At 43.3% G+C, this 24,400-nt stretch overlaps 1 protein-coding gene across 2 annotated transcripts in view; it reads right to left on the bottom strand.

Annotated features, from left to right (window-relative positions):
* The window catches only part of UCK2 (uridine-cytidine kinase 2), a 74,310-nt gene that overhangs the window by 15,370 nt on the left and 34,540 nt on the right, over positions 1 to 24,400 (bottom strand). For both annotated transcript variants that reach the window (XM_067728513.1, XM_067728512.1), the window contains exons 2-3: positions 6,482 to 6,641; positions 5,552 to 5,648 (exon numbers count right to left, since the gene is read on the bottom strand). In XM_067728513.1, the coding sequence (XP_067584614.1) occupies positions 5,552 to 5,648; positions 6,482 to 6,641 (257 nt within the window). The remainder of the gene's footprint in view (positions 1 to 5,551; positions 5,649 to 6,481; positions 6,642 to 24,400) is intronic.

Below are 24,400 nucleotides of genomic sequence, written 5' to 3'. Positions count from 1 at the left end.
AACTTTCACTGCAATCTTGTCTTTCGCTTCTGTCGGAAAACCACCTTGCACTTCACCTCAAAATTCACGAAAAGGGAAGTAATGACGCCACTGCAAGGTTTACCACTCACCCTAACTAGCAGACGTTTATGAAGAAAACCACACAGTTATTTCAAAAGTTCCTTAAGATTATAGGTTTTATCTGTGCAAACACAGTGAAGTCAGCAGCAGCTGGCCACTGAGTAGGGACTTCCCTCCCATAAACTTGCTTTGATTCTTTATTGGCTCAGTCCCCTGGGTTCTTGTCTAAATTCTAAGGCAGCACTGTTGGAGCAACTACCAAGGTGGCAGAATAGGGAGCATGAAAGACAGCAGAAAAGCACCAGGTTAGTGCAATTAGGAGACTCTCTAGGATGGCGGTATTAACTCTGGATGCACACAGAATCATCTGGGGAGCTTTTAAAAATATTTATACCTGGACCCGACTCCCCTGGGGCTCTGACTTCATTAGTCTGGGGTGGAGCTAGAGCATCGATATTTTTTAAAAGCTCCCCAGGTATTTCTTTTCTTTTTTTTTTTTTTTAAAGTCATGAAACTTTATTTACTTGACAGCAGAGGTTCGAAGTATATTGAGCGGATAAAAATACCAGGAGAAACTGCATCCACGTTGGTATTGGAGAGACGCCTAACTTCTGTATTTTAGAAACTGACAGATGAAATAGCAATAAAGAAGGAAATGGAAAGTATGAATAACACAATTAGCAATCATGTATGTGTTTGTGCGTGCACACAACTTTGTACAAAACTTTGAAATACAACTGCAGCAGGCACAAAAATTAACTGTTAGGTCACAATGGAATATTAACCAATTCCAAAGAGTAGAACTCACTTGTGTATTTATTTTTATTTATCCTGCTTGGGAATTTGTTGCGTTTCTTGAATCTATGGATTTAGTGAGTTTCATTAGTTCTGGGGAAAATTAAGCTACTGTCTCTTCAGATATTGCCTTTATTCTCTTTCCTTTCCTCCTGATTAAATACTTTTCAGGTCTTTTCACTGTCTTTTATGTCTCTTAATCTCTTTTCTGGTTTTTTTCTGTCTTCTTCTTTCCTTAATGCATTAATGAATGATTTCTTCAGATCAATCCCCTAGTGTTTGAATTGGATTTTTTTAGGTCCATTTTGCTGCTAAATACGTCTACTGAGTTTTAAAAATGTGCCGTTGTGTTTTCCGTTTCTAGAAGCAATGTTTGTTCTTTTTCCATATTTGATACATTATTTTTAATTTTTTCTTTTTTTAAAAAATTTACATTTTCTTCTCCCAGTTTCATTGAGATATAATTGACATAAAGCACTGTGTAAGTTTAAGGTGTACAACATAATGATTTGACTTACATACATCATGAAATGATTACCACAATAATGGTAATAATGTTCAGTGAACATCTGTCATCTCATATAAATGAAATATTTAAAGAAACATTAAAAGAAATATTAAAGAAATAGAAAACTTTTTTGTGAACTCAGGATTTAGTCTCTTAACTTTCATATATAACGTACAACAGTGATTATCTTTATCATGTTGTACGTTACATCCCTAGTACTTATTTATCTTATAACTAGAGTATGTACCTTTTGATTATCTAATTCTCCCTCCCCCTGCAAGCCCATCTCCCCATTTCCCCACCTCCTCAAACTCCCCACACTGGTATCAATAAGTTTGATCTCTTTTTCTATGAATTTGTTTTTTGAAGTATAATTGACATACAATACTACGTTAGTTGCTGGTACACAACACAGTGATTTCATATTTCTATACATTTCCAAATCATTACCATGCTAAGTCTAGTTGTCATCTGTCACCACACAAAGATATTACATTATTATTATTGAGTATATTCCCCACACCGTACACTTCATACCTGTGATTCATTTATTTCGTAGCTGGAAGTCTGTACCTCCTAATCTCCCTCACCATTTCTTCTTCCCTTACCCCCCCCTTCCCCTTTGGCAACCACCCGTTTGTTCTCTGTATCTATGACGCTGTTTCTGTTTTCTTGTTTGTTCATTTGTTTTTAGATTCCACATAATACATGAAATCATACAGTATTTGTCTTTCTCTGTCTGACTGATTTCACTTAGCATAATACCCTCTAAGTCCACCCACGTTGTCGCAAATGACAAGATTTCAGCCCTTTTTTAAAAAAGCTCCCAGGTATGTCTACTGTGCAGCCAGGGTTGAGACACGCCAACCCTAGAAGAATGTCAGGTACTGGAAAACAGGGTGCTCATTGTGGTTTAGGATAAGGAACCAAACTGGGCAGAGTTCAGAAGCAAGATGGATAGAAAAAAGGATCAATGAGTGAGTGAAATAATGAGTCACTCTAGGCAGCTGCCCTGGGCCAAGAAGAGGGCAGAAAGGCTCTGCCGGGAAACAAAACGTGTGTGGGATTCCTAGGGTTCCATCTGGAATACACAGAGTGAGTGCAATGACCGTGCTAATTTACCCAGACTGACACTGTCTGGCAGTGCTGATCAGCTTGCCTAACTGATAAACACTAAAAAGGAACAGGTGGTTTTCCAACTCAACAGTCATGCCTCTTCAATCCTGGGACAGTAAGGAGAACCAAACTGCCTGCTCTGTGGGTGGTGCCCCCAAAAGTTGAAATCAATCACTCCCCAAGTCCACATGTAGGTCTAGGTGGGAGAACATTTAGAAATAGCCTAGAGCTAAAAACAACATTTATTGAGCACCTACTAGCCCAGGATGCACCAGGAACCTATGGTGCAATATTCTGTTTAGGAGTTTAGAGATGGGCTGGGAGGTTCACATAAACCTGGAGTATTAGAGCATCTGGGATTACCAAATTTGGGATTACCTAGCCCAACCTTCTCATTTGACAATCATTCCTTACGATAAAGAAGGGGAAGACCAGAGAAAGGTATTTACAGAGAATAGGTGACTTCTCAGTTGTAGCCCAACATTTGTTTGTGGTCACCAAGAAAGACCCATGGCTGGGATGGGATCAGTTAACCCTGGACAGCTGGGTCCCTCACAAGTGGCTCTTAAGAGTTGGGGGGGACTGCTGTGGTCTTAGGTGGTCACAAAGCTTCATGCAAGAGATGGGCGCTGGGCCACTAAAGAACAGGATTTTAAAATAAAAGGTATGAGAGGGGAATCTGGAGAAAAAAGTCAAACACACCTGGACGGGCAACTCTGCAGGGTTTTTTTTTTGTTGTTAATACGTGAACTTGATGGAGCTCGTGCTGCACAAGGTACTCATCTTCACCCCCTGCCCCCCGACTACACTGGTCAGGCCCTGACTCCTGCCAACTACCCTCACTCCACTCCCTTCCATCGGGCCTGTATCAGTCTCTCACCTGGGCCACTCCAACGGCTTCCTAAACAGCATTGTGAATCCTCGTTCCTGCCACAAGACTGACCTCTCCATTCCTACATAACTGCCATCTATGGCTCCCTACTGCCAACACGTTTATCCTCTGGCCCTGGGGTCCATCCATGGTCCTTCCTGATCTGAGGCCTGCCTGCCTCCCAGCCTCCCCACCTCCCGCCGCTCCTCCCACACACTGACCCCCATCCCTCTACACCTAACCTACTGCAATCCCCCACCAAGCTGGCCCCTGAAATGTCTACCTACCCATCACCTTGGAAATCCCTTTCCCGACAGCTTCTCATGCTTTCCAATGCACAGCTTAAATATCATCTCCTTTACACAACCTGCACTAAATACTCCAGCCCTTCCTCCCTCCTAGTGCTCCACATCCCCTTGCCTCAGTCGTCAGGCTGCACTGTAATTCTGTAGCAGTACCCTGCCCAGGACCTGAGAGGTGGTGGGCTAGACTGTCTCTTGTCAACTTGACATCACCACCACTCCCCCAAGGCTAGAAACTACAATTCCCAGAATCCCTTTCCCTACATGGTCCCAGCTACTTTACCAATGGGAAACTCAGAAGATGAAAGTGATTACCACAACACTGTAAATCAGCTATACTTGAATAAAATAAAGGTTTAAAATTAAATTAAAAAAGAAGATGAAAGTGAAACAAAAGCTGTAATTTTTAGGAGACCATAAAGCTAGACAAGGAAACTGCAGACACTCCATAAGTTCCCATTCAGAGGCTGTGGGCCCGGATGGATGCAGCGGATTCTTGGACTTTGCATGAACCTAGCTTCTTCTCCAGATGGCAGCTCAGGCTGCCACCATTGGGGACGAATTTCTCTGATTCTCCGGCTGCGGCCTCCCAGATCTTTGCTCTCCCAGCCCCCTCGTTATTCATGTTAGCTCCAGTTCCCTATTCTAAGCGCCCCTTTATTCCTGCATAGTCTGGAGAGGTTTGATATAGGAGGCATATCTTGTTCTCTGAATGTCCTGCACAGCAGAATCGGGTCCATAGTAGGAAGTGCTTCAAGAGCTACTGGTGAGGGATGAAGGTGAGAACCAAAGCAGCCTGGCTTTCCATCACAATGTGCTCTTTCCTCCTCCTCCAACCCAATCTTTGCCACACCCTCAAGTTCTGAGAAAGTTCATGAGAAGAGCACAGAACATGTGAGCTAACTGCATTAAAGGCTGAGATGTGTCCTAAAGGAACACACAGGGAGATGAAGATTGGGCTTTTAATTATAGAAACATTTGGTAGTAAACATTTGGTAGTAGAAACATTTTAATGATAGAAACATTTGTTTTTAATTATAGAAATATTTGGTATGAAATCTAATTTCCCATTTTTAAAAAATCAACTCAAGAGAGAGTGGGATAAAGAAACTAAGAAGGAAAATGAAAAGCGGGAGGGAGAAACTTTCAAAAGATCCCAGAGCTAAAAACACTTACTGAGCCACTACTAAGGAGCTACACGTGATGTGACACAACATTTACAAGTGTCGAATGTGCCTGGGAGGTCCCCCGAAGGAGACAAAGTGAGCAAAGAGCTCTGTGTAGCTCTGAAAGAGCTTGGGGTCTGGCTAGCAGGAGGGAAGTCCTCCAGAAGCCCCTTCCCACCACTCAAGAGGGAAGGAGGCTGTGATGGAGGTCAAGCCACTCTGCTATTCTATTAGGAGCATGAGAATCGACAAATGGAAAGGACACGTCTGACGTGATTGAGAAGCTCTCTGGTGGGTCTAGTCTTTGGTGACCCCAGTGCCCTCACACCTCCCCACACAGCTCGATCCCAAGTAATCCAGGAGAGCAGAAAGAACAGCTTCTTTTCTTCTTCTTCCTGTTTTTCCTCTACCACACCCCCTTGCATTTGTTCCAGGAACAACAGCTTGGGCATGTGGATGAGGACGAATGTGCAGTCCCTCACCTGAGTCCAAATTCACAAATCTAACCCTTCAGAGTTAACAAAGCATGATGATCACGATGGGACTGTTCCAGGAAGCACCTGGATGAATTCCTGACCCCGTGCACCTACAGGTATGCTGACGCCACCGCCCTGTCACTGACAGGCTGCACTGGGCACCAGACACATGGGGGCGGCGTGAAGAAGCCTGGAACTTCTGGGGACCCTCTGGGGAGCAACAGGTAACAATCCCCAGCCCAGAGCAGCTCACTTACCGGGAATGGGAGACAAAGTCATACACAGGAATCTGGACTGTTTTCCCTTCGGTGATTTCTTTGAGTGTCTTGAAGATGAGTTCATTGTCAAAGGCATCTGAAGGAAATCAAACTATTAAGATGTTTCTTAATTGTAAAATGATTTCTCCTATAGTGATGAACAGGGCATCCCTAGAAACCTATTATTTCACATACGTGTATCACACCCTAGAGAAGCATCCCCTCCCCACAAAAAAGCCAGATTTCTACCTAAAGCAGAATGCCAATTCCCTGCATCTCAAACCAAAGTGTATAAATGAGTTCTGAAAAGTGGATTCTTTTTTTTTTTTTTTGGCTTGCCATTCCGTCTCTGGCCTCAGACATCTCTGTCCTCCCTCTAAATCCGGCAGCATATGATAACCTGGAAAGCATACTCACAACTAGGGCACTGCAGCAGGCATCACACCAAGTTTTGACTCTCACAGTTATAAGAACTCCAAACCAGCTGAAGGGCGAGTGTGCTCATCTGGGACTGTCAGGGCCAAAGACATTCAGGCAGCCATCCTGGACCCTCCACCCCACTCTCTGCCAGTCGGTGAGTTTAACACACGAGCCATGTACACGCACGTGCTGGGTGCTGGCGGGAGGGTGTGACACAGGCTGCTGCAGAGCAGGAGGCGGGAGAACCAGCTGTGTGTGCGCTAGCCTGTGTCTGGCCCACCCTGAGGAATAGGCTTCTCCAAGAGTCGCCCTTGTTCAGACACAGATTCGATCAGTATTTAAGGCGCCAAGCACCAGAGGATGCGTTGCAAAGCGCTTCTTTCCTATAAGCCCCACCGCAACCCCGCAAGGTACCTAACAGTCCTCCATTTTATGGACGGGAAACAGAGAGGTTAAGTAACTTCTTCAACCGATCCCCCGCCCCCACGCCCCTTCAATGCCCCAACTCACCCGGGTGATCAAAATTGAACTGGCCCTTCAAGGCTTTGGCCTTCTGCTCTGAAGTGAGGACACGGTAGAAGCTATCCTGGCTCAGGATGACCACCTGCTTCTGGCGATAATCCACCTCATTCTGTCCCAGGAGCTGCACAATCTTAGCACAAACGGAAGACTGTAAGGAAAGAAGGGAACACCACGGAATAAGGGAGGTCCAGTCACTGAGCTGATGTGTGTGCCCTGAGCAAGGAGGCCTTTGGAAAGAAGAACCCAAAGGCTACCATATCTTGGATGATGCATTAGGGGAAGGGAGGAAACGTCCGCTGAGAAGGAATTCGGGGGCCCCAAAAGTCTCCTCCTCTCTTTCCTTAACACAATTTACTACACTCAGGTATCCACAGTGAAGGCAGGGGAAGGAGGGCCGTAATCTCTAACTCCTCTTCCATAAAGCCTTCCCCAAAAAGCCTTCCCCAAAGCTACTAATAAAAGGTGACACTATTTTATTCTTCGTTGCTTACACCCTGGTATAGATACACAAAAAAGACAGCAGAAAGTGGGGAAAGGGCACATTGAGGCTGTGCTGATGGGCCCAAGGGCCTCTGGGTCATGAAGTGCCTGGGCATTTGCTAGACATCTCACAGCCCCTGCACATCTCTTTATGTCAAAGGAATCTCATAGCAGAGAGCCTGACTGGTTGGCAGTAAGGCCAAGGTCATGGTTTCCATCCTACTTCTGTTGGTTTCTTTTGCTCTGGTCCAGAGCCGTGGACATCATCGCCCTCATAGTACCCCAGACAGCCTTGTCACAGATGTGTGCCCCCGCTTTAGAGCTGGAGACATAAACATCACCAATACCTGAAACAACCTAGGGGTATCCCAACTAAGAGTAGGGACGCCAGTTCCAGATGAACTCAAACCTACATGCTTTGTATTGTGTTGCTAGTAATACACATATCTGACTCCTTTTCTCTCCAATAACATACGCTCTTTGTAAAAGGAAAAGTATAAAAGCAAGCACATTCCAAAGAATGAGATAGTGAAAGATTGTATTTACCAAATAACTCTTTTCTTTTTTTTTCATTTGATACAAAGATTAATTGAAAAATAAGAATGTCTACATTACAAAACCTCTAGAAGCTGTAACTCAAGCCCCCTATGGAACTGGTTGACCTAATTACAAGCGATGAAAAAATGAGCAGTTAGAGGTTTCTTGGGCTCAGCCTTAGAAGTCTTACTATTGAACTTATTTTACCAACTGATTTTACAGGGAAAAACCAGGAAACTTTTAAAAGTTCTTATGAAGAATGTATTTGATTTGTCCAAGCATAAGGAAAACTGGTCATTCCTGTTGTACTAGCCAGTGCAAACTAAAACTATTTTGAATTATACTCCAATAAAGTTGTTAAAAAAAAGAACTATTTTGCACAATATGTCCTGTTGTACACGTGGTGAAACACACTGCCATATTATAAGGATCTGTGGGGGAAATTTTTTTTTTTTTTTTTTGCGGTACGCGGGCCTCTCACTGTTGTGGCCTCTCCCGTTGTGGAGCACAGGCTCGGGACGCGCAGGCTCAGCGGCCATGGCTCACGGGCCTAGCTGCTCCGTGGCATGTGGGATCTTCCCGGACCGGGGCACGAACGCGTGTCCCCTGCATCGGCAGGCAGACTCTCAACCACTGCGCCATCAGGGAAGACCGGGGAAAAATATTTTGACTCAACTGTTAATTATTAGAAAATTATTTTACTTTTATGACACTTTTGCATATTAACACACAAAAAAGCATTTAAAACTACTTAGGATTTTTGGAACTACAGGTGTGCCAAAAGAAAGAAAAAAAAGGAATCACAGGAAGGTATAAAGCTTGCACATGACTTAAACTACATTCAAAAATGAAAATGCTACAACAGAATCAAAGGTTCTATGCAATCAAAACCTCTTTAAGTTTTTAAACATGTATAGGCCCATAATTTCCTTTTCCTAGCTCAAGGCTATGAGAGGGCAACTTTTATACCTGCAGCCTTCACTAGTAGATAGAACTCCTTCCAGAAGTCCAAAGAACAAAAATGAAAAGAGTGATTCATGAAGCCAGATATATATAATCTATCAGGTTATTCAAATAATGGTATTTTTTTATTTGTAGCTAAAACACATTAAATGTGTGTTTTTTTAAGAAGAATAGTAATCCCACCACTGCCAGAAAAGCATATAAGGAAGTTACACTACTTAATTTCACAGATAAACCATCATTTCCCTTAACCCAGGCACAACCTAGGACAGAACCTATCCAATGGCCAATAAAATTGGTTAATGAACATACAATAGGTACAATTCTAGAACGTTAGTGCTCATCACCCTCTCTAAGAAGAGTAAGGATGGCTGGGGAATTTCCTGGTGGTCCAGTAGTTAGGACGCAGCGCTTTCACTGCCGGGGCCTGGGTTCGATCCCTGGTCGGGGAACTAAGATCCTGAAAGCCACGTGGCGTGGCCAAAACAAAGCAAACAAACAAACAGAAAGAGGGTAAAGATGGCTGTTTTGTTGGTCCACAGCTGCTTGTCTCAGCTCTATGTTTTCAAGGACTGAGCTGGTGATCGTTCTTTCCACAAACATACCACCACCACCAACTGCTAACATTTTAACTGATTATTGGTTAGGTGTCAGGCCCTAGGCCAAGTGCTCCATTACAGCTACCCCCAGAAGTCACAAGTGTTACCCTTCACAGATGTGGACACCAAATTAAAGGACTTGGCTACAGCCATACAATCCTGGTTCCTTTCCTCTTCAACTTAAAAGTAGTCAGGGACTTCCCTCGTGGCGCAGTGGTTAAGAATCCGCCTGCCAATGCAAGGGACACGGGTTTGATCCCTGGTCCGGGAAGATCCCACATGCCGTGGAGCAACTAAGCCCGTGAGCCACAACTACTGAGCCTGCGCTCTAGAGCCTGCGAGCCACAACTACTGAGCCCGCATGCCACAACTACTGAAGCCCGTGTGCCTAAAGCCCATGCTCTGCAACAAGAAAAGCCACCACAATGAGAAGCCCGCATGCACAATGAAGAGTAGTTCCCACTCGCCACAACTAGAGAAAGCCTACGTGCAACAACAAAGACCCAATGCAGCCCAAAACAAATATAAATAAAATAAATAAATTTATTTTTTAAAAAAAGTAGTCAGAAGTGGGGGGTGGGATAAATTTGGGGTTTACATATATACACTACTACATATAAAATAGACAAATGACAAGGATTTACTGTATAGCACAAGCAACTATATATATTCAATATCTTGTAATACTTATAATGGAAAAGAATCTGAAAAATAGATATAGATATATGTATAAGTGAATCACTTTCCTGCACACCTGGAACTAACACGACACTGTAAGTCAACTATGCTTCAAAAGAAAAAAAAAAAAAAAAGGTAGTCAGAAGTTCCAAGCCGAAGAAACCCTTTTATCACTCAGGAGATAAACACCACTGCATGAACAAACAAACACTTGCCTCTAGGTTAATTTAGATTTTTCTAGTATTTTCTTCTTTCTGGAACTTGTTAAAACTGTTAAATCGGGGCGACAGATACTTGGGGAGGGTTTCATTGCCTCTACTGGTGCTTAGGTTTGAATCTTCACACAATCAGAAGGAAGAAGTCCTACAGAGGACGTCTGCAATGAGTGAATGGTTTTTTCCTTACTGAAGGCCCTCCTTTTATGTCTCCTTCACTTTAATTTCCCTTTTCTCTAACCCTACCCTTTTCAAAAGGATGAAATGGAGGTGCAAGGTGTCTTGTTCCCTCAAGAAAGGAAGTAAGTCACTAATGACTAGGGTTTGAGGAGAAGGCAGGCAATCCTGAGCTTGTAGAATGCTAAAAATGGGAGAGAGCACAATTGCTGTGGTGAGCTAAGACTTATTAAATAATTATAGTCACAAAACCACAAGTACCATATGATCCCACTCAGGAGGTATGTAGAGTAGTCAAACTCATAGAAACAGAAGGTAGAATGGAGGTTGCCAGGGGCTGGGGGAGGCAGGGTAGTGGGGAGCCGTGTTACGGATATAGTTTCAGTGTTACCTGATGAAAAAGTTCTGGAGATTGGGTGTCCAACAATGTGAATATACTTAACACTACTGAAACGTACACTTAAACATGGTTTAAGATGGTAAATTTTATGTTATGTATATTTTACCACAATTAAAAATAATAATTATTATTATAAGAAGAGTCCACATTTAAGGGGCAGTTTCTTGCTATGTGCTGATACTGGGCTCAACATTTTTAAATCATCCCATTTACTTATTACAACCTTGTATGCTGGCCATTATTATTATACCCACTCTACTTACGGTGAAGCCTGAGGTGAAGTGACTTGCCCAAGTCAAGTGGCAGTGGAGCCAGGATTCCAAAGCGAGGAGTCCAACCCCAGAGCCCACCCTCCTTCCAGCTGCACCTCCCAGGCAAACTGGTACCACCCGTGGGGCTGGAGGTAAACTCAGTTTTGCATCGTATCTCCACATGTAGCGCGATGTATCCAGAATGTCTTCTGTCCCTGCCACTTCTACTACACTATTTTAAAAGAAGAGGGGGTGGGGGACAGGACACACAGCAACAAGCCAGCTAGGGTTGCTGTCTGAATACAAAGTTAAGATCAATGAGGTTAGCTTTAGAAAAGGAAAAAAAGAAATCATATGGAAGACTCAGGGAAGGTCATTTACAATTTCTTCACTCCTGTGCCATTTTGAAGATATTATCTCAATTCTTTTACAAGATACTATTTTATCTTTTTTTTTCCTTAATGAGAAAACTGAAGCTTAGAGACTTCATTCAAGCTGAATGGCTTGCTCAAGGTCATGGAGCCCAATCTCAAGCCACAGATCTTCTAACTGCAAAGGCACAATTCTTTTCACAATTCCAAACTGAAGCAGCTCTGGCATCAGCCCCACTACTCTCTATAAATTTACTCCATTTCCAGAGAGCAGGGAGGGAACTGGTTAGAAACATAATACTGTTTTGTCCCACTGTATCATTAAAGTCAACTTTCATAGAATTTCATGTGACTCAAGGCAGGCAAGTGATTTGTATATCAAAAAGAAGCTAAAAGTACACACACACACACACACACACACTCAAGGTATTTGGAACCTAAATTTGGATTATGCTCAACGAATCCAGCTGTTTGCAGCCAGAAATTTGGAGGGCCCAGAAAATTCTCTGAAGAAAAATCTGTAGGACTAAATCTCACAAACAACTACAGTGATGGAGAACAACTCACAATGACTTTAAGATTCCTTCCCACATTGTAATTCCGAGAACATGCCAACACTGGACTTCATAATTAGGCCAGTCCACCAGATGTGCTAACCAATATGGCGGACTCCCTTCTCGGGGACACTTCCCATTGCTTTAGGAAGTACAGCAATTCTCTAAATTGATTCTCACATAGGAGGTGGCTCAGACAGCCTAGACACCATCTTAGTGTGCCATTTCTAGTGTGTGTGTGTCTTCCAAGATCTTCCTTAAGATCCTCTTGTCCAATCCCAATATTGCCAAATGAGGAAAACAAACGAAACAAACAGAGCAAATGAGCTCTGGTGGCCTCTTTGTTGGGTGAACCACCAACCACCCCAACACATAACCTGGATGGAGCCCAAGCTGGTCAGCTCAGAACAACATAGCTCAGCCCCACAGAGGGCTTCAGGCTGGGTGTGTCCCCAGGGGACGGGGTTGGCATCTCTCACGCGCAACCTTACAGAAGAGTACAGGCTGAGGGCTATGCTGCCCAACATGCAAGAATCGCATCAAGCTGTCTGTCCTGCTCAGAGTGAGCTGCTTCATTATCAGAGGGAGCGCTGCTGAGATGGAGGAAAACCTAGCAACCACACAGCCCGCAGCTTAAAATAGTCAGCCAGCTCCAGGTGAGGCACCTGACTCATCACTCCCTCCCCACCCTTCAGAATGGGTTGTGGGCATCAGTTAACACCTGCCCTGAAGGCACCACCCAGCAGCTAAGACTGTAAGAAGGCCAGATGCTTAGCCTCCTCAGGCAGGAAGACCCCATCTAACTCCGTCACTCTGGGACTGTGTACAAGTCACCTCGAGAACTCTTAAAAGTAGCTTTCCCTGTCACTATCATCAAGTAAGAAACACACCACTCGAACTTCCCTGGTGGCGCAGTGGTTAAGAATCCGCCTGCCAATGCAGGGGACATGGGTTCAAGCCCTGGGGTCCGGGAAAATCCCACATAATGTGGAGCAACTAAGCCCGTGCGCCATAACTACTGAGCCTGCGCTCTAGAGCCCACGAGCCACAACTACTGAAGCCTGCGCACCTAGAGCCCGTGCTCTGTAACGAGAGAAGCCACCGCAATGAGAAGTCTGCACACTGCAACGCAGACCCAACACAGCCCAAAATAAATTAATTAATTTAAAAGAAAAAAAGAGAGAAAGAAAAAAGAAACACACCACTACCTTATATGGTGCTCAGCACGGCCCCCAGACATTACATCACACCTTTGGGGGCTGGGGTTGCTCCCCATGCAGCTCAGAAACTCTAATTTACAAGTATGAGAAAACCAAAGCCCCAGTAATTTGCCCTGAGACAGAAGAGAGCTCAAATCTGCTGACTCAATTCCTGGTCAAGCCAACTATATGGAAGCAATAGGGAGGTGTCACTCAATGCTTCCCCAGGAATATCTCTAAGGCCAACCAGCCTTGGGTCCACAGATGACCCCAGAACCCATGCACTGCTAAACGGGTTCTCCTAGCTACAACTACAATACCACCACCACATACACACACACACAAATAAATAAGATCTAAATCAGAAACTCACTAACTTGTTATGTGATAAAAAGGGTCTTAGACATCAAGAGGTAGCCACAGATCAATCCAATCACTAACAGGCGTTGGTGAGCATAGCTACCTTACAATAATTAAGAGTTCCTGGAACACAGGAACCAGTTATGACTCAGCTCAGCTTTTATTCCCAGGGCCTGGCAGGGCTTGGCACCTGGGGGGCTCACTCGAATGTGGTTAAATGGATGACCACAGGAAATGTCTGAATTGATGGCCCAACAGTGTTCTTTTTCCTTCAGACCTGGAATTTCAAAAATATAGTCTGCCCTGCTCATCCTTAGCATCAGCCTTGATTCCATCCTACAGCATATCACATACTCAGGTAGAGACAACTAGCTGTGTACCCAAATCTCAGCCTCCGAGTTTTAGCTGCGCACATGACTACATATCCCAGCCTCCCTTACAGCTTGTGATTGTACTGAGTTCTGACCAATTAGACCAATTGTGAAATGGAAGCTTCTAGAATCTCCTAAAAGTAAGGGTCCCCTTTTGACTCTCTCCTTTCTGTTGGCTGGAATGAAAACTTGATGGCTGGAGCTCAGGCAGCCACACTGTAGGATTGATATCATGCTAACTAAGGGTAGTGAAGCAGCTAAATAAAGGAGCCACAGACTCAAAGGATCATAGAACTAAGATAGGAATGAGGTAAATTATCTTGTTTAAACCCTGTTGTGTGAAGGTTTCTGTCTCTTTCAACTTAAATAATCCTAACGTCAACACCCACATACCCAGTATACCTTAGTGTAAATGTCCTGTTGAAAGCTGCAATAATTCTCCTGTCCTGGGCCAAGAGGCTGCCTTATTCATCACAGGCGCCACAAGCATCCCCTCAGCCAAGCAATTTCTTTGAGTTTTAAAAGGTGAGGTGAGGGGGCTTCCCTGGTGGCGCAGTGGTTGACAGTCCGCCTGCCGATGCAGGGGACACGGGTTCGTGCCCCGGTCCGGGAAGATCCCACGTGCCGTGGAGTGGCTGGGCCCGTGAGCCATGGCCGCTGAGCCTGCGCATCCGGAGGCTGTGCTCCGCAACGGGAGAGGCCACAGCAGTGAGAGGCCCGCGTACCGCAAAAAGAAAAAAAGGTGAGGTGAGGAACATTTTGCCTGGGCCAATGTCCCCAGACCACTGGGTACCTCTGTGCCACCTGCCAGCCTCTCTCTCTGTATTTACCTTGACGTGTCCGAGTGGAGTTAAACATCCTCCCCATCTTTTAGCACATTACTTGTGCTGCAAGCCAAGCACTCCATAGAGGAAGCTGCAGCTGGGAGGGGGAAACCAGATTATAAACAGCACTAGATGAAAACGCCCCACAATGCTCTCACAAAGCTCTCAGTTGTGTGTGTGTGTGTGTGTGTGTGTGTGTTTGTGTTTAAATTGGAGTATAACTGCTTTACGATGTTGTATTAGTTTCTGCTGTACAACGAAATGAATCAGCTATATGTATACATATATCCTCTCCCTCTTGGACCTCCTTCCCCCGCCACATCCCACCCATCTAGGTCATCACAGAGCACAGTTTTAATTCCTGATCCGTGTTGGTACTGCAAAGGTAGTCCAGCCTAGAAAATCCCAGGTATGAGCCTGCAGCTGAGAAAAATTCTAGTTGATCAACAGTCACCAACATAAACATATTCCCAGGACTTTTCAGTGAATTGTCCATCTAAGCTCTATTCCTAGTAAAGACATTTAAAATAATTCACTTCTGGGTTTGTAAAATTACCTAGTTGGCTCTGTTCTCTTTGGAGTCACGAGCCCCTGCAGAGAAACCCCCTCAAAGAACACTCGCTCATGAAATGAAACTTGTTTAGAATCAACTGAGGAATGATGAACAATAGCTAACACACAGACGCCAGGAACTGTTCTAAGGACTTCACATTTACTATGTTATTTAATCCTCAAATCAACTCTGTGAGGTGCGTGGTCTTACTGTGCCCATCTTACATCCAGGAAATGGGGGTACAGAGGTAGATTAAGTGACTTGGCCCAAGATCACACAGCGAGAGAGCAGCTGCGCCGGTCTTCACAACCAGGCAGGCTGGCTTCAGGACGCCGGCTCTTAACAACCACACACACTGCCTGCCTTGCCACTGCATCAGAAGGGGACAGAAACCTATTCTCTTCCCGAGAGCCACAGTGATCCTACAACACAGGTACAGTGTCCACAACAAATAATACAGGAGCTGCCAGGAACAGAACACTCTCAGCACAGCTCTGTAATTTCCTCCCCTTGGGCTCCAAAGCACAGGCTTGCTGGACTTCCTTAGAAGTTAGTTTTCCTGAGAAATATTTTACTAGGAAAAGAGCAACACAAGTCACTACTGATCCCCCTACTTTGCTGTATACTTGAAACTAACACAACACTGTAAAATAACTATACTTCAGTTAAAAAACGGGGGGGGGGTACCCATGCTCCTTATGTGAAGCCGAGTTCCAGTCTCAGCCACAGCCTGGTTAACATCTGCCACCAAACTCAGGCAAAACATCAAGCAAGATAGGACTGTGCTTGTGCTCAAGGGGTGATGCGGGCCTCACCACCGGGTTACAATTATTCAGTATAAAAACAGTGATTGATTTCAGCCCCCTCTTGCTGATTCTGAGCCTGAATATGGAATCGGTGGACACTTCTTTGTACTCCCCACAGGACAAACACAAAAGGCACCACCACCGCTCTCCTCACTCCTAAAAAAATGGAATGCATCTAGGCTTATTGCTAGCTTTGATGAATTTGCTCCTTATGAAGCCCTCTGCAAAACGCAGAAGCAAGAGGAGGCATGCCGGAGGGTCAATTCTCACTGCCTCATGGGTGCAAGTGAGGCTGGATCTCTTCTTCCCCTTTTACTTGAGGGGCAGGAGGCAAGCTGAGATGGTAAGACTCAGCCAACCGAGCCCCCTCTCCGAGGAAAAGATGAGCACGTCTTTGGACAAGGGGTGCCCAAACCCACCCACTTCGTACAGTTTGGCTTACGAAGCAAGGATAATATGCCTGTTACAGAAATTATGGCCCAGGACTTGAAGTCCCTCTGGAGAGAGGCACAAAAAGGAAAGCTGACTCCCCCCGTTTTTAAAAAATGAATGGATAAAAAGGCGAGCACAATGTGCGGTTGGATCCTTGGCTAAATCTTTGCAAACTGAAGGCCACACACGGGTAAACGTTTAACGTGGACTTAACAGCACAAGACTGCTTTGTTGTACAAAGCATATTTGAGTTAACTCTTCCTTTCCAGTAATCCTTATCCAAATCGTGGAAAACCAGAAGTTAGACTATCTGGCGGTCAAAAGATTTTTTTTTTTTTTTTTTCTCTTTAGGGTTCCTCTAGCACCTGCGTCTAACTGCAGCACAGCAGGGAGAGGAAACCAAAAGCGTGTGCCACGCACCCACTTCCCTGTCCTTTTGGAAAGTCTCTTTCACTGTCCTTGAAAACCCAACTTCCCATTTATTCCTCATAGCATCTGAAGAAAGGGGTTCAAATCCTCTATTAAGATATTCAATTGCCTCAAGTTATCCCTTCCAGATTTTGATGGATTCATCATTCATCAACTACCTCCTTGGCCCCCCAAACTCCTCTGGAATCCAAAAATAAATAAATAAAAGAATTCCCAAAGCTACACACCATGTTACTCTATAAAGTATGGTGAGTTTACCACAATATAAATCATCATAAATCATCAGGGCTAATCTACTGTTGGCAGATAAGAGGCACTAAAGCACGTATCCTTTGCAGAGAATGATTTTCTTTTATTAATTTGTGAAACTGAAGCAACTATCAGTAGACACAGGCCAAACTTTTGTTTTAGACTCACACAAATAACTCCACCTGCTTGACAGAGGAAGGACAGTCTTTTCCAGAAATGGTGCTGGACCAACTGGACATTCATTGGCAAAAAAAATGAACCTTGACCTAAACCTCATACCTTATATACAAATTAACTCAAAATGGATAATGGGCTTATGTAAAACAGAAAACTTATTAGGGGTAATTCCCTGATGGTACAGTGGTTAAGACTTGGCGCTTTCACTGCCAGGGCCCGTGTTCAATCTCTGGTGGGGGCACTAAGATCCTGCAAGCCAGGTGGCGCGGCCAAAAAGAAAAGAAAGTCTTCAGGATCTAGTGCTTGGCAAAGATTTCTTAGACTTGACACCATAAGCATGACCCGTAAAAGGGAAAGCTGATAAACTGAATTTTGTCAAAAGTAAACCTTGCTCTGTGAAATCTCTCTTAAGAGGATGAAAAGACAAGCTACAGACTGGGAGAAAATACTCACAAAGCACATATCAAACGAAGGCACATGTCAAACGAAGTATCTTATATAAAAAATTCTCAAAATTCAACAGTAAAATACAAACACTCCTACTAGAACATAGACAAAAGACGTGAAGGAGCATTTCACCCAAGAGGGTATAGAGATGGCAAATACACACATGAAAAGATGATCAATATCATTTAGCCGTTAGGGAAATGTAAATTTAAACCAGGATGACATTTCACTACATACCTACAGCACAGCTAAAACAAAAAATAGTGACCACACCAAATGCTGGTGACGGGAAGGAAAGCTATCACTCATACACTGCTGGGAGACATGTAAATGGCTCACATCCTCAGGAAAACAATTCGGCACTTTCAAAACTAAACACGCAACTACGATATGATCCTGCAATTGTACTCCTTCCTGGGCATTTATATAGCCCAGAGAAATGAAAACATGTTCACACAGAGGCTTGTACCCATACGTTCATAGAAGCTTTAGTCATAATAGGCAAAAACTGGAAATCATCCAGAAGTTCTCCAGTGGGTGAATGCTTAAACAAACTGGTGACACACACCATGGAGCACCAGTGAGCAATGAAAACGAATGAACTCCTAACCTACCTGCAGGAATCTCCAGAGAGTTATGCTAAAGGCGCGGGGGAAGGGGGGGTAATGTATGATTCCATTTATGTAACCTAGCAATGACAAAATGATGGAAATGCAGAAGAGGTTGACAGAGATGAGGGACGATGGGGGATCGCAGTGGTGGAAGAAGGCAGGGGTGGCTAATAAAGGGCAACATGAAGGAGGGATCCTGTGGTGATGAAATGTTCTATATCTTCACTTTATTGAGGCCAGTGCCCTGTAAGATATTACCACTGGGGAAACTGAGTAAAGGGTACATGGGATCTCTCTGCTTTATTTCTTACAACTGTATGTGAATCTACAATTATCTCCCAAAAAAGTTTATCTGAAAAAAAAGATCAATGACCATCCATCTTTTGTGATTCAACTTGTCGTGGGTTGAATTGTGGCCCCCCAAAAAGATATGACCATGTCCTAAACTCTGGAACCTCAGAATGTGACCTTATTTGGCATAAAGATCTTTGCAAATGTTACTAAGGTTGAGGATCTCGAGATGAGACCATCCTTGCAATGGATGGGCCCTAATAAACCCAATGACAAGTGTCCTTGAAGGAAACAGAAGAGGAGGAAACACAGAGACATGAGGGAACACCACGTGAAGATGAAGGCAGAGATTGGAGTGATGTATCTATAAGCCAAGGAACTTCACCAGAAGCTAGGAGAGGAGCACAGAACAGATTCTCCTTCAGAGCCTTCGGAAGAAACCAATGCCGCCGAACATCTATAGTTTGAACTTCTTGCCTCCAGAAATGTAAGAGGATAAATTTCTGTTGTTTTAAGCCACGAGGTTTGTGATAATTTGTTACTGCAGCCCTAGAAAGCTAATACACCTGTCATTTTTCAATGGCTGGGTTCAATTTCTCTCTTTTCTTAAATCACAGAGAACATGAGCACGTTCTTCAACTTCTATTAATGTCTACTCTTGTGCTCGCTTCGGCAGCACATATACTATTTATGTCTACTCTTGGACACAATTTTTTTTTTCTTCTTCCAGAGGATATATGCCATAGGATATGTATCATTTCATTCTATAATCTTTTCCTGCAGAATTTTTCCTGATGTTTTTCGTTTGCTCTAAGTGTAGACTATTACTAGCTGGCATATAGGAGTGTCTACTTCATCAAATATCCTGGTTAATAATTATCATACAAGCTAAACAGACTCAACCAATTTTTAAAGATCTCAACTATACTTAAAAGAAACTAGACTGAGCACTAGGCTAAATCTACTGTTTCCTTGGTAACTAAGAAGTTGCTTTTAGATCCAGCAAGGTGCTTCAGAGTCTTCAAAATGAGTACCAATTATTAGGCTGCAGATGTGTAAAAAGTGCCATTTTGTATCGTGATAGAAATGCCCTAAGCTTCTGAGCAAGATAGATCAAAAAAAAAAAAAGAGGCCAAGATGGACAAAAACTACCCACTTACCACAAAGTCTAAAAGGTGAAAAATGGGTCCTTTTGAATCAGGCTGGGCACACGGGACCTGGCTTGATTCCTGACTTTACCACACCCACACCAGTTATCAGACAACTCAACCTCTCAGACCATTAACTGTCCTTGTTGCAAACGGTAGGAATGACAGCCATTCCACAAATGGGCTCTAAGTGTTAACAGGTCAATATATATAAGACAGTGGCTAACACAAAATACATGCTCAATAAAAATTATTCTTGTCTCTAAAACCCCTTAAATTTTCATTTATACAAATATTTCCTGGAAACAGTCTATTGGGAAACTTTTTATTTTGTAACTCAGTTGAAGACTTCATCCTGATTCATGCCCATTCGTTTTATTTTCTTCACATCTATGAAACCCGTACAGGACTACGTTCTCTCTCTAGCTCAGAATTCTGTCATTTGTCCCCGCTTCATTGTTAAACCTTGGTGATCTAAAACCTGAGCTGAAATTCTAGGTTGTTGTCGGGTTTTGGGGGGTGTTTTTGGTTTTTCTGGGGTTTTTTTTAGTTTTTATCTTGGTTTTTCTACTTACTTATCTCTATTACCCTTTTCAAGGCAGTTACCTTTTAAGAGGCAATATCTGAAACATGGTACAAAATCTAAAAGGTATGAAACAGCACAAAGTGTGAAGTCTACCTTCTTCCCACCCCACATCCCAACCACCTTTCTGACTTTCTTGCAGGTGCTGTTTTCAGTTTTCATGTACATCATTTGAGAGGCGGTCACTGCATATAAAAAACAGAAGCGTGTACAAACTTTTCAAACAAACACTAACACAATGCTGTACCTTCGTTCACTCATATATTTTGAAGATTTTCTCATCAGCACATTTAAGACCTCTTCCTTTACAAGTGCATACATTCCATTGTATGAATGGAACCACAGCTAGTCTTCCACTGATAAACATTTTAATCGTGCCCAACTTTTTCTAAAACAAGCATCATGTATGGGCAAATGTATACACCTGTCAGATAAATTTCTAGTAGTAGATCTGCTAGGGCAAAGAATCTCTATTTTTTAAAATTTCCATACATAAGCCCAGATATCCCCCAGCATCAGTGATTTACACACATCGATTTCCTCATACTCTTAGTATCTAACTTAATGCTATCTACCTATATAATTTACGTTTCTATTTTAAGTGAGGCTAAACATCGTTTATATGCCTAAAAACCTTTGTTTTTCTTTTTCTGAAACCAGTCTGTTGATATCCTATCCTCACTTCTCTGTTGAGTTACTGATCTTTTCTTTATTGAAAAGCTCTTGATATCCATTAAGAAAACTGAGCATTTCTCATTTGTATTACAAATACCCTTTCCAGTGAACTGTCTTTTACCCTTAAAAAAGGGATGTTTCCTGAAGAAAAATTTTATTTGTGTAGTTAAATTGATTAACTTCGTAATGCTTTTATCGTGTTATATTTTAAAAAGACTTCCTCATGCAGAAATTTATAATCAATTCCCCCAAGTTTTCTTCTTCTTAGGGACCCTTTCTTGGCCTTCAACTCCCAAGATCCCAACCAGATCAAAGGAGGACCACAAGAGGGCCCCAATCCAGAGGCTCTCTGAACCCTGAACCTACAGGCCAGACACCCAGGGAGCACTGAGGGCAAAAAACTGAAAGGAAATGAGATCTAAAGGAGTGGGTTGTAAGGAACTTCCTGTGCACATGCAAAGAGTTACAGAAAAACCTGCAGCTGTGTCCCCCTGGAATTCATCCGGAAAGAGACACAGGATCTGCTTTCAACCCTCTGGTCCACAGCTGCACACATGTTGAGATCAGGCTTGTGTTGTGGCACCACTTTTAGGGGAGAAATCTGCAGCAGGTTTAGAGTCCATCACAGATGAAGGCCATGTGCAAAGTTATCTTTCTTTCAAACAAGGTAATATCTTCCCACCAACACGAAACCCTGTTTCTTCTCTACCATGACAAATAGCTAAAGTAAGCGCACACATCCCCACTGAAAAACCCCCCACAAACTAAAGACTAACGAGGAATTCTAGTCCAAACAAGCCTCCTATAAAGAATACATATATAACTAAAGATAACAGATTAAGAAGCACATTATATACCATGTGTTTCTCATCTTACCTTGATAATGTCCTTCTCTTTCCCCCCTTCTCACTTGAAATGGCTCCTGCAGATTCCCAGACGTGTGTTGTGGGAATTCCCAGACTTGTGTTGCACAGGAAGTACCCACAGGGAAGCTTCCTGCAGTGTGCTGTCTCTCCATAATGCAGTGAGAGGCTTGAATCTCTTCCTCCTATATCATTCAAACAGAGCCCTCTTGCCAGAGACTGTGGCTCAATAACTCCTGTGAGTTGCTTGCAGCTAAGCATCTTCTTTCATATATTAAAGTTGTCTTTCAACATATTGTATTAGGAAAACTGAATATCCACAGGAAGGAAGGGAGGGAGGCAGGAAGGAAGGAAGAGGGAGGGAGGGAGGGAGGAAGGAAGGAAGGAAGGGAGGGAGGGAGGAAGAGGGAGGGAGGGAGGAAGAGGGAGGGAGGGAGGGAGGGAAGGAAGGAAGAGTGAGGGAAGGAGGGAGGGAAGGGAAAAAAGAACTGGAACCATACCTTATACAATATACAAAAATTAACTCTAAATGGACCAAAGGCCTAAACGCAAGATTTGAAACCACAAAACTCTTAGAAGAAAACACAGGAGGAAAGCATCATGATGTTGGATTTGACAATGACTTTTGTTTGGATATGAAACCAAAGGCACAGGCAACAAGAGAAAAAAATAAGATGGACTTCATCAAAAGTAAAACCTTTTGACCATCAAAGGACACTATCAACAGAGTAAAAAAGCAACCTAAGGAATGGGAGAAAATATTTGCAAATCACGTATCTGATAAGGGATTGGTACCCAGAATACACAAAGAACTCTTACAACAACAACAACAAAAAAACGGATTAAAAACTGATCAAGACTTGGGCTTCCCTGGTGGCGTAGTGGTTAAAAATCTGCCTGCCAATGCAGGGCACACGGGTTTGAGCCCTGGTATGGGAAGATCCCACGTGCCGCGGAGCAACTGAGCCCGTGAGCCACAGCTACTGAGCCTGCACGTCTGGAGCCTGTGCTCCGTGGCAAGAGAGGCCGCGATAGTAAGAGGCCCATGCACCGCGATGAAGAGTGGCTCCCGCTCGCCGCAACTAGAGAAAGCCCTCGCACAGAAACAAAGACCCAACACAACATAAATAAATAAATAAATAAATTTAAAAAATAAAAAAAAATAAAAAAATTAAAAACTGATCAAGACTTGAACAGACACTGCTCCTAAGAATATACGAGTGGCCGATAAGCACATGAAAAGATGTTCAACATCACTAATCATCAGGGAAACGAAAACCAATACCACAGTGAGATTCCTCTTCACATCCATTAGGATGGCTATTAGCAGAAGAAAATAACAAGTGATGGCAAGGATGTAGAGAAACTGGAACCCTGTGCACTGCTGGTGGGACTGTAAAATGGTGCAACCACTGTGGAAGACAGTACAGTGATTCCTCAAAACACTAAAGATAGAATTACCATAAGCTCCAACAATTCCAGTTCTAGATACATACCCAAAAGAACTAAAAGCAAGGAACAGATATTTGTACACCCATGTTCAAAGCAGCATTATTCACAACAGCCAAAGATGGAAGCAACCCAAGTGTCTATTGATGTAGGAATGGATAAACAAAATGTGGTATATAATCATACAATGGAATATCTATTCACCCTTAAAAAGGAAGCAAATTCTGACACACGCTACAACATGGATGAAACTTAATTCCTGGAAGAATTAAGCCAAATGAAATAAGCCAATCACAAAAGGATAAATACTGTATGATTTGCTTATGAGGTACCTAGAATAAATTATTTATATTACTAACCTTGTACCACCAAATGACGGGCAAGGGTCTGATCTCATTCATCTTTGTACACCTATCCCAGTGCCAAGCCCTCAATAAAAGTATATTGAGCCAAAGTCACATTTCTCATGTAGAGTCTAAAACCAAGATGCCTTCCAGCTTCAGGTTCAGAGTACTGAAAAGCAGCCCCTGAAGCCATGATTTGTGGGGAGGGGCGAGACACACACCATGTCTTATAACCCTTTTCTCACTTAGAGAAATCAATTCTCTCATTAACAAATACTTAACCAAAAACATTTAAAAATCAATAGTTTGCATTACTAGTTACCAACTTCAAGCCAAGCTCTTAAAAGGTGCTTGCTTCCTGGTATATGCCAAAAACACAGCATATACTCTAATCTCCCAGAGTTAACGTCCTCTTCCAAGAAGACTTAAAAGATTGCTCCTTGAAAGTATCTTTGCTCCCCCCTCATCCTCCTTTTCTTCCTCTCCCTACTCCCCACACTGGCCAACCACTCAGTTTTCTATAGCCCTTCTTCCATTCCCAGCCACACCCCAACTAACTGCTAAGAAGAAAGCCCAGGTTAGTGAAAAGAGAATTAGATCAGGCTTGGTCTCACACCTACACGGAAGCAAGAATCCTGATGTGAGTCCTGCCATCACTGGTGGAAGTCAAGTCTGACGACACGCGTGTTCTGTGATTAGTTATCACGGCTGTGGTCACCCTAGTTAACCACCCCCTGGCTTTTCCAAGCTCTCTCATGGGGTCCTCGGCTATGATGGGAGGTCTGCTCCTTTCAGATCACCTCTACTGTCTTCTCATGGTAGACACTCTGAAATGGAATGAACAGTCAGTGGCTCGCTTTTTCGTGTACGA

This window comes from Pseudorca crassidens, chromosome 2 (genome assembly GCF_039906515.1).
Source record: "Pseudorca crassidens isolate mPseCra1 chromosome 2, mPseCra1.hap1, whole genome shotgun sequence".
Taxonomy (NCBI): domain Eukaryota; kingdom Metazoa; phylum Chordata; class Mammalia; order Artiodactyla; family Delphinidae; genus Pseudorca; species Pseudorca crassidens.
This window is presented reverse-complemented; position numbering and strand designations above follow the sequence as displayed.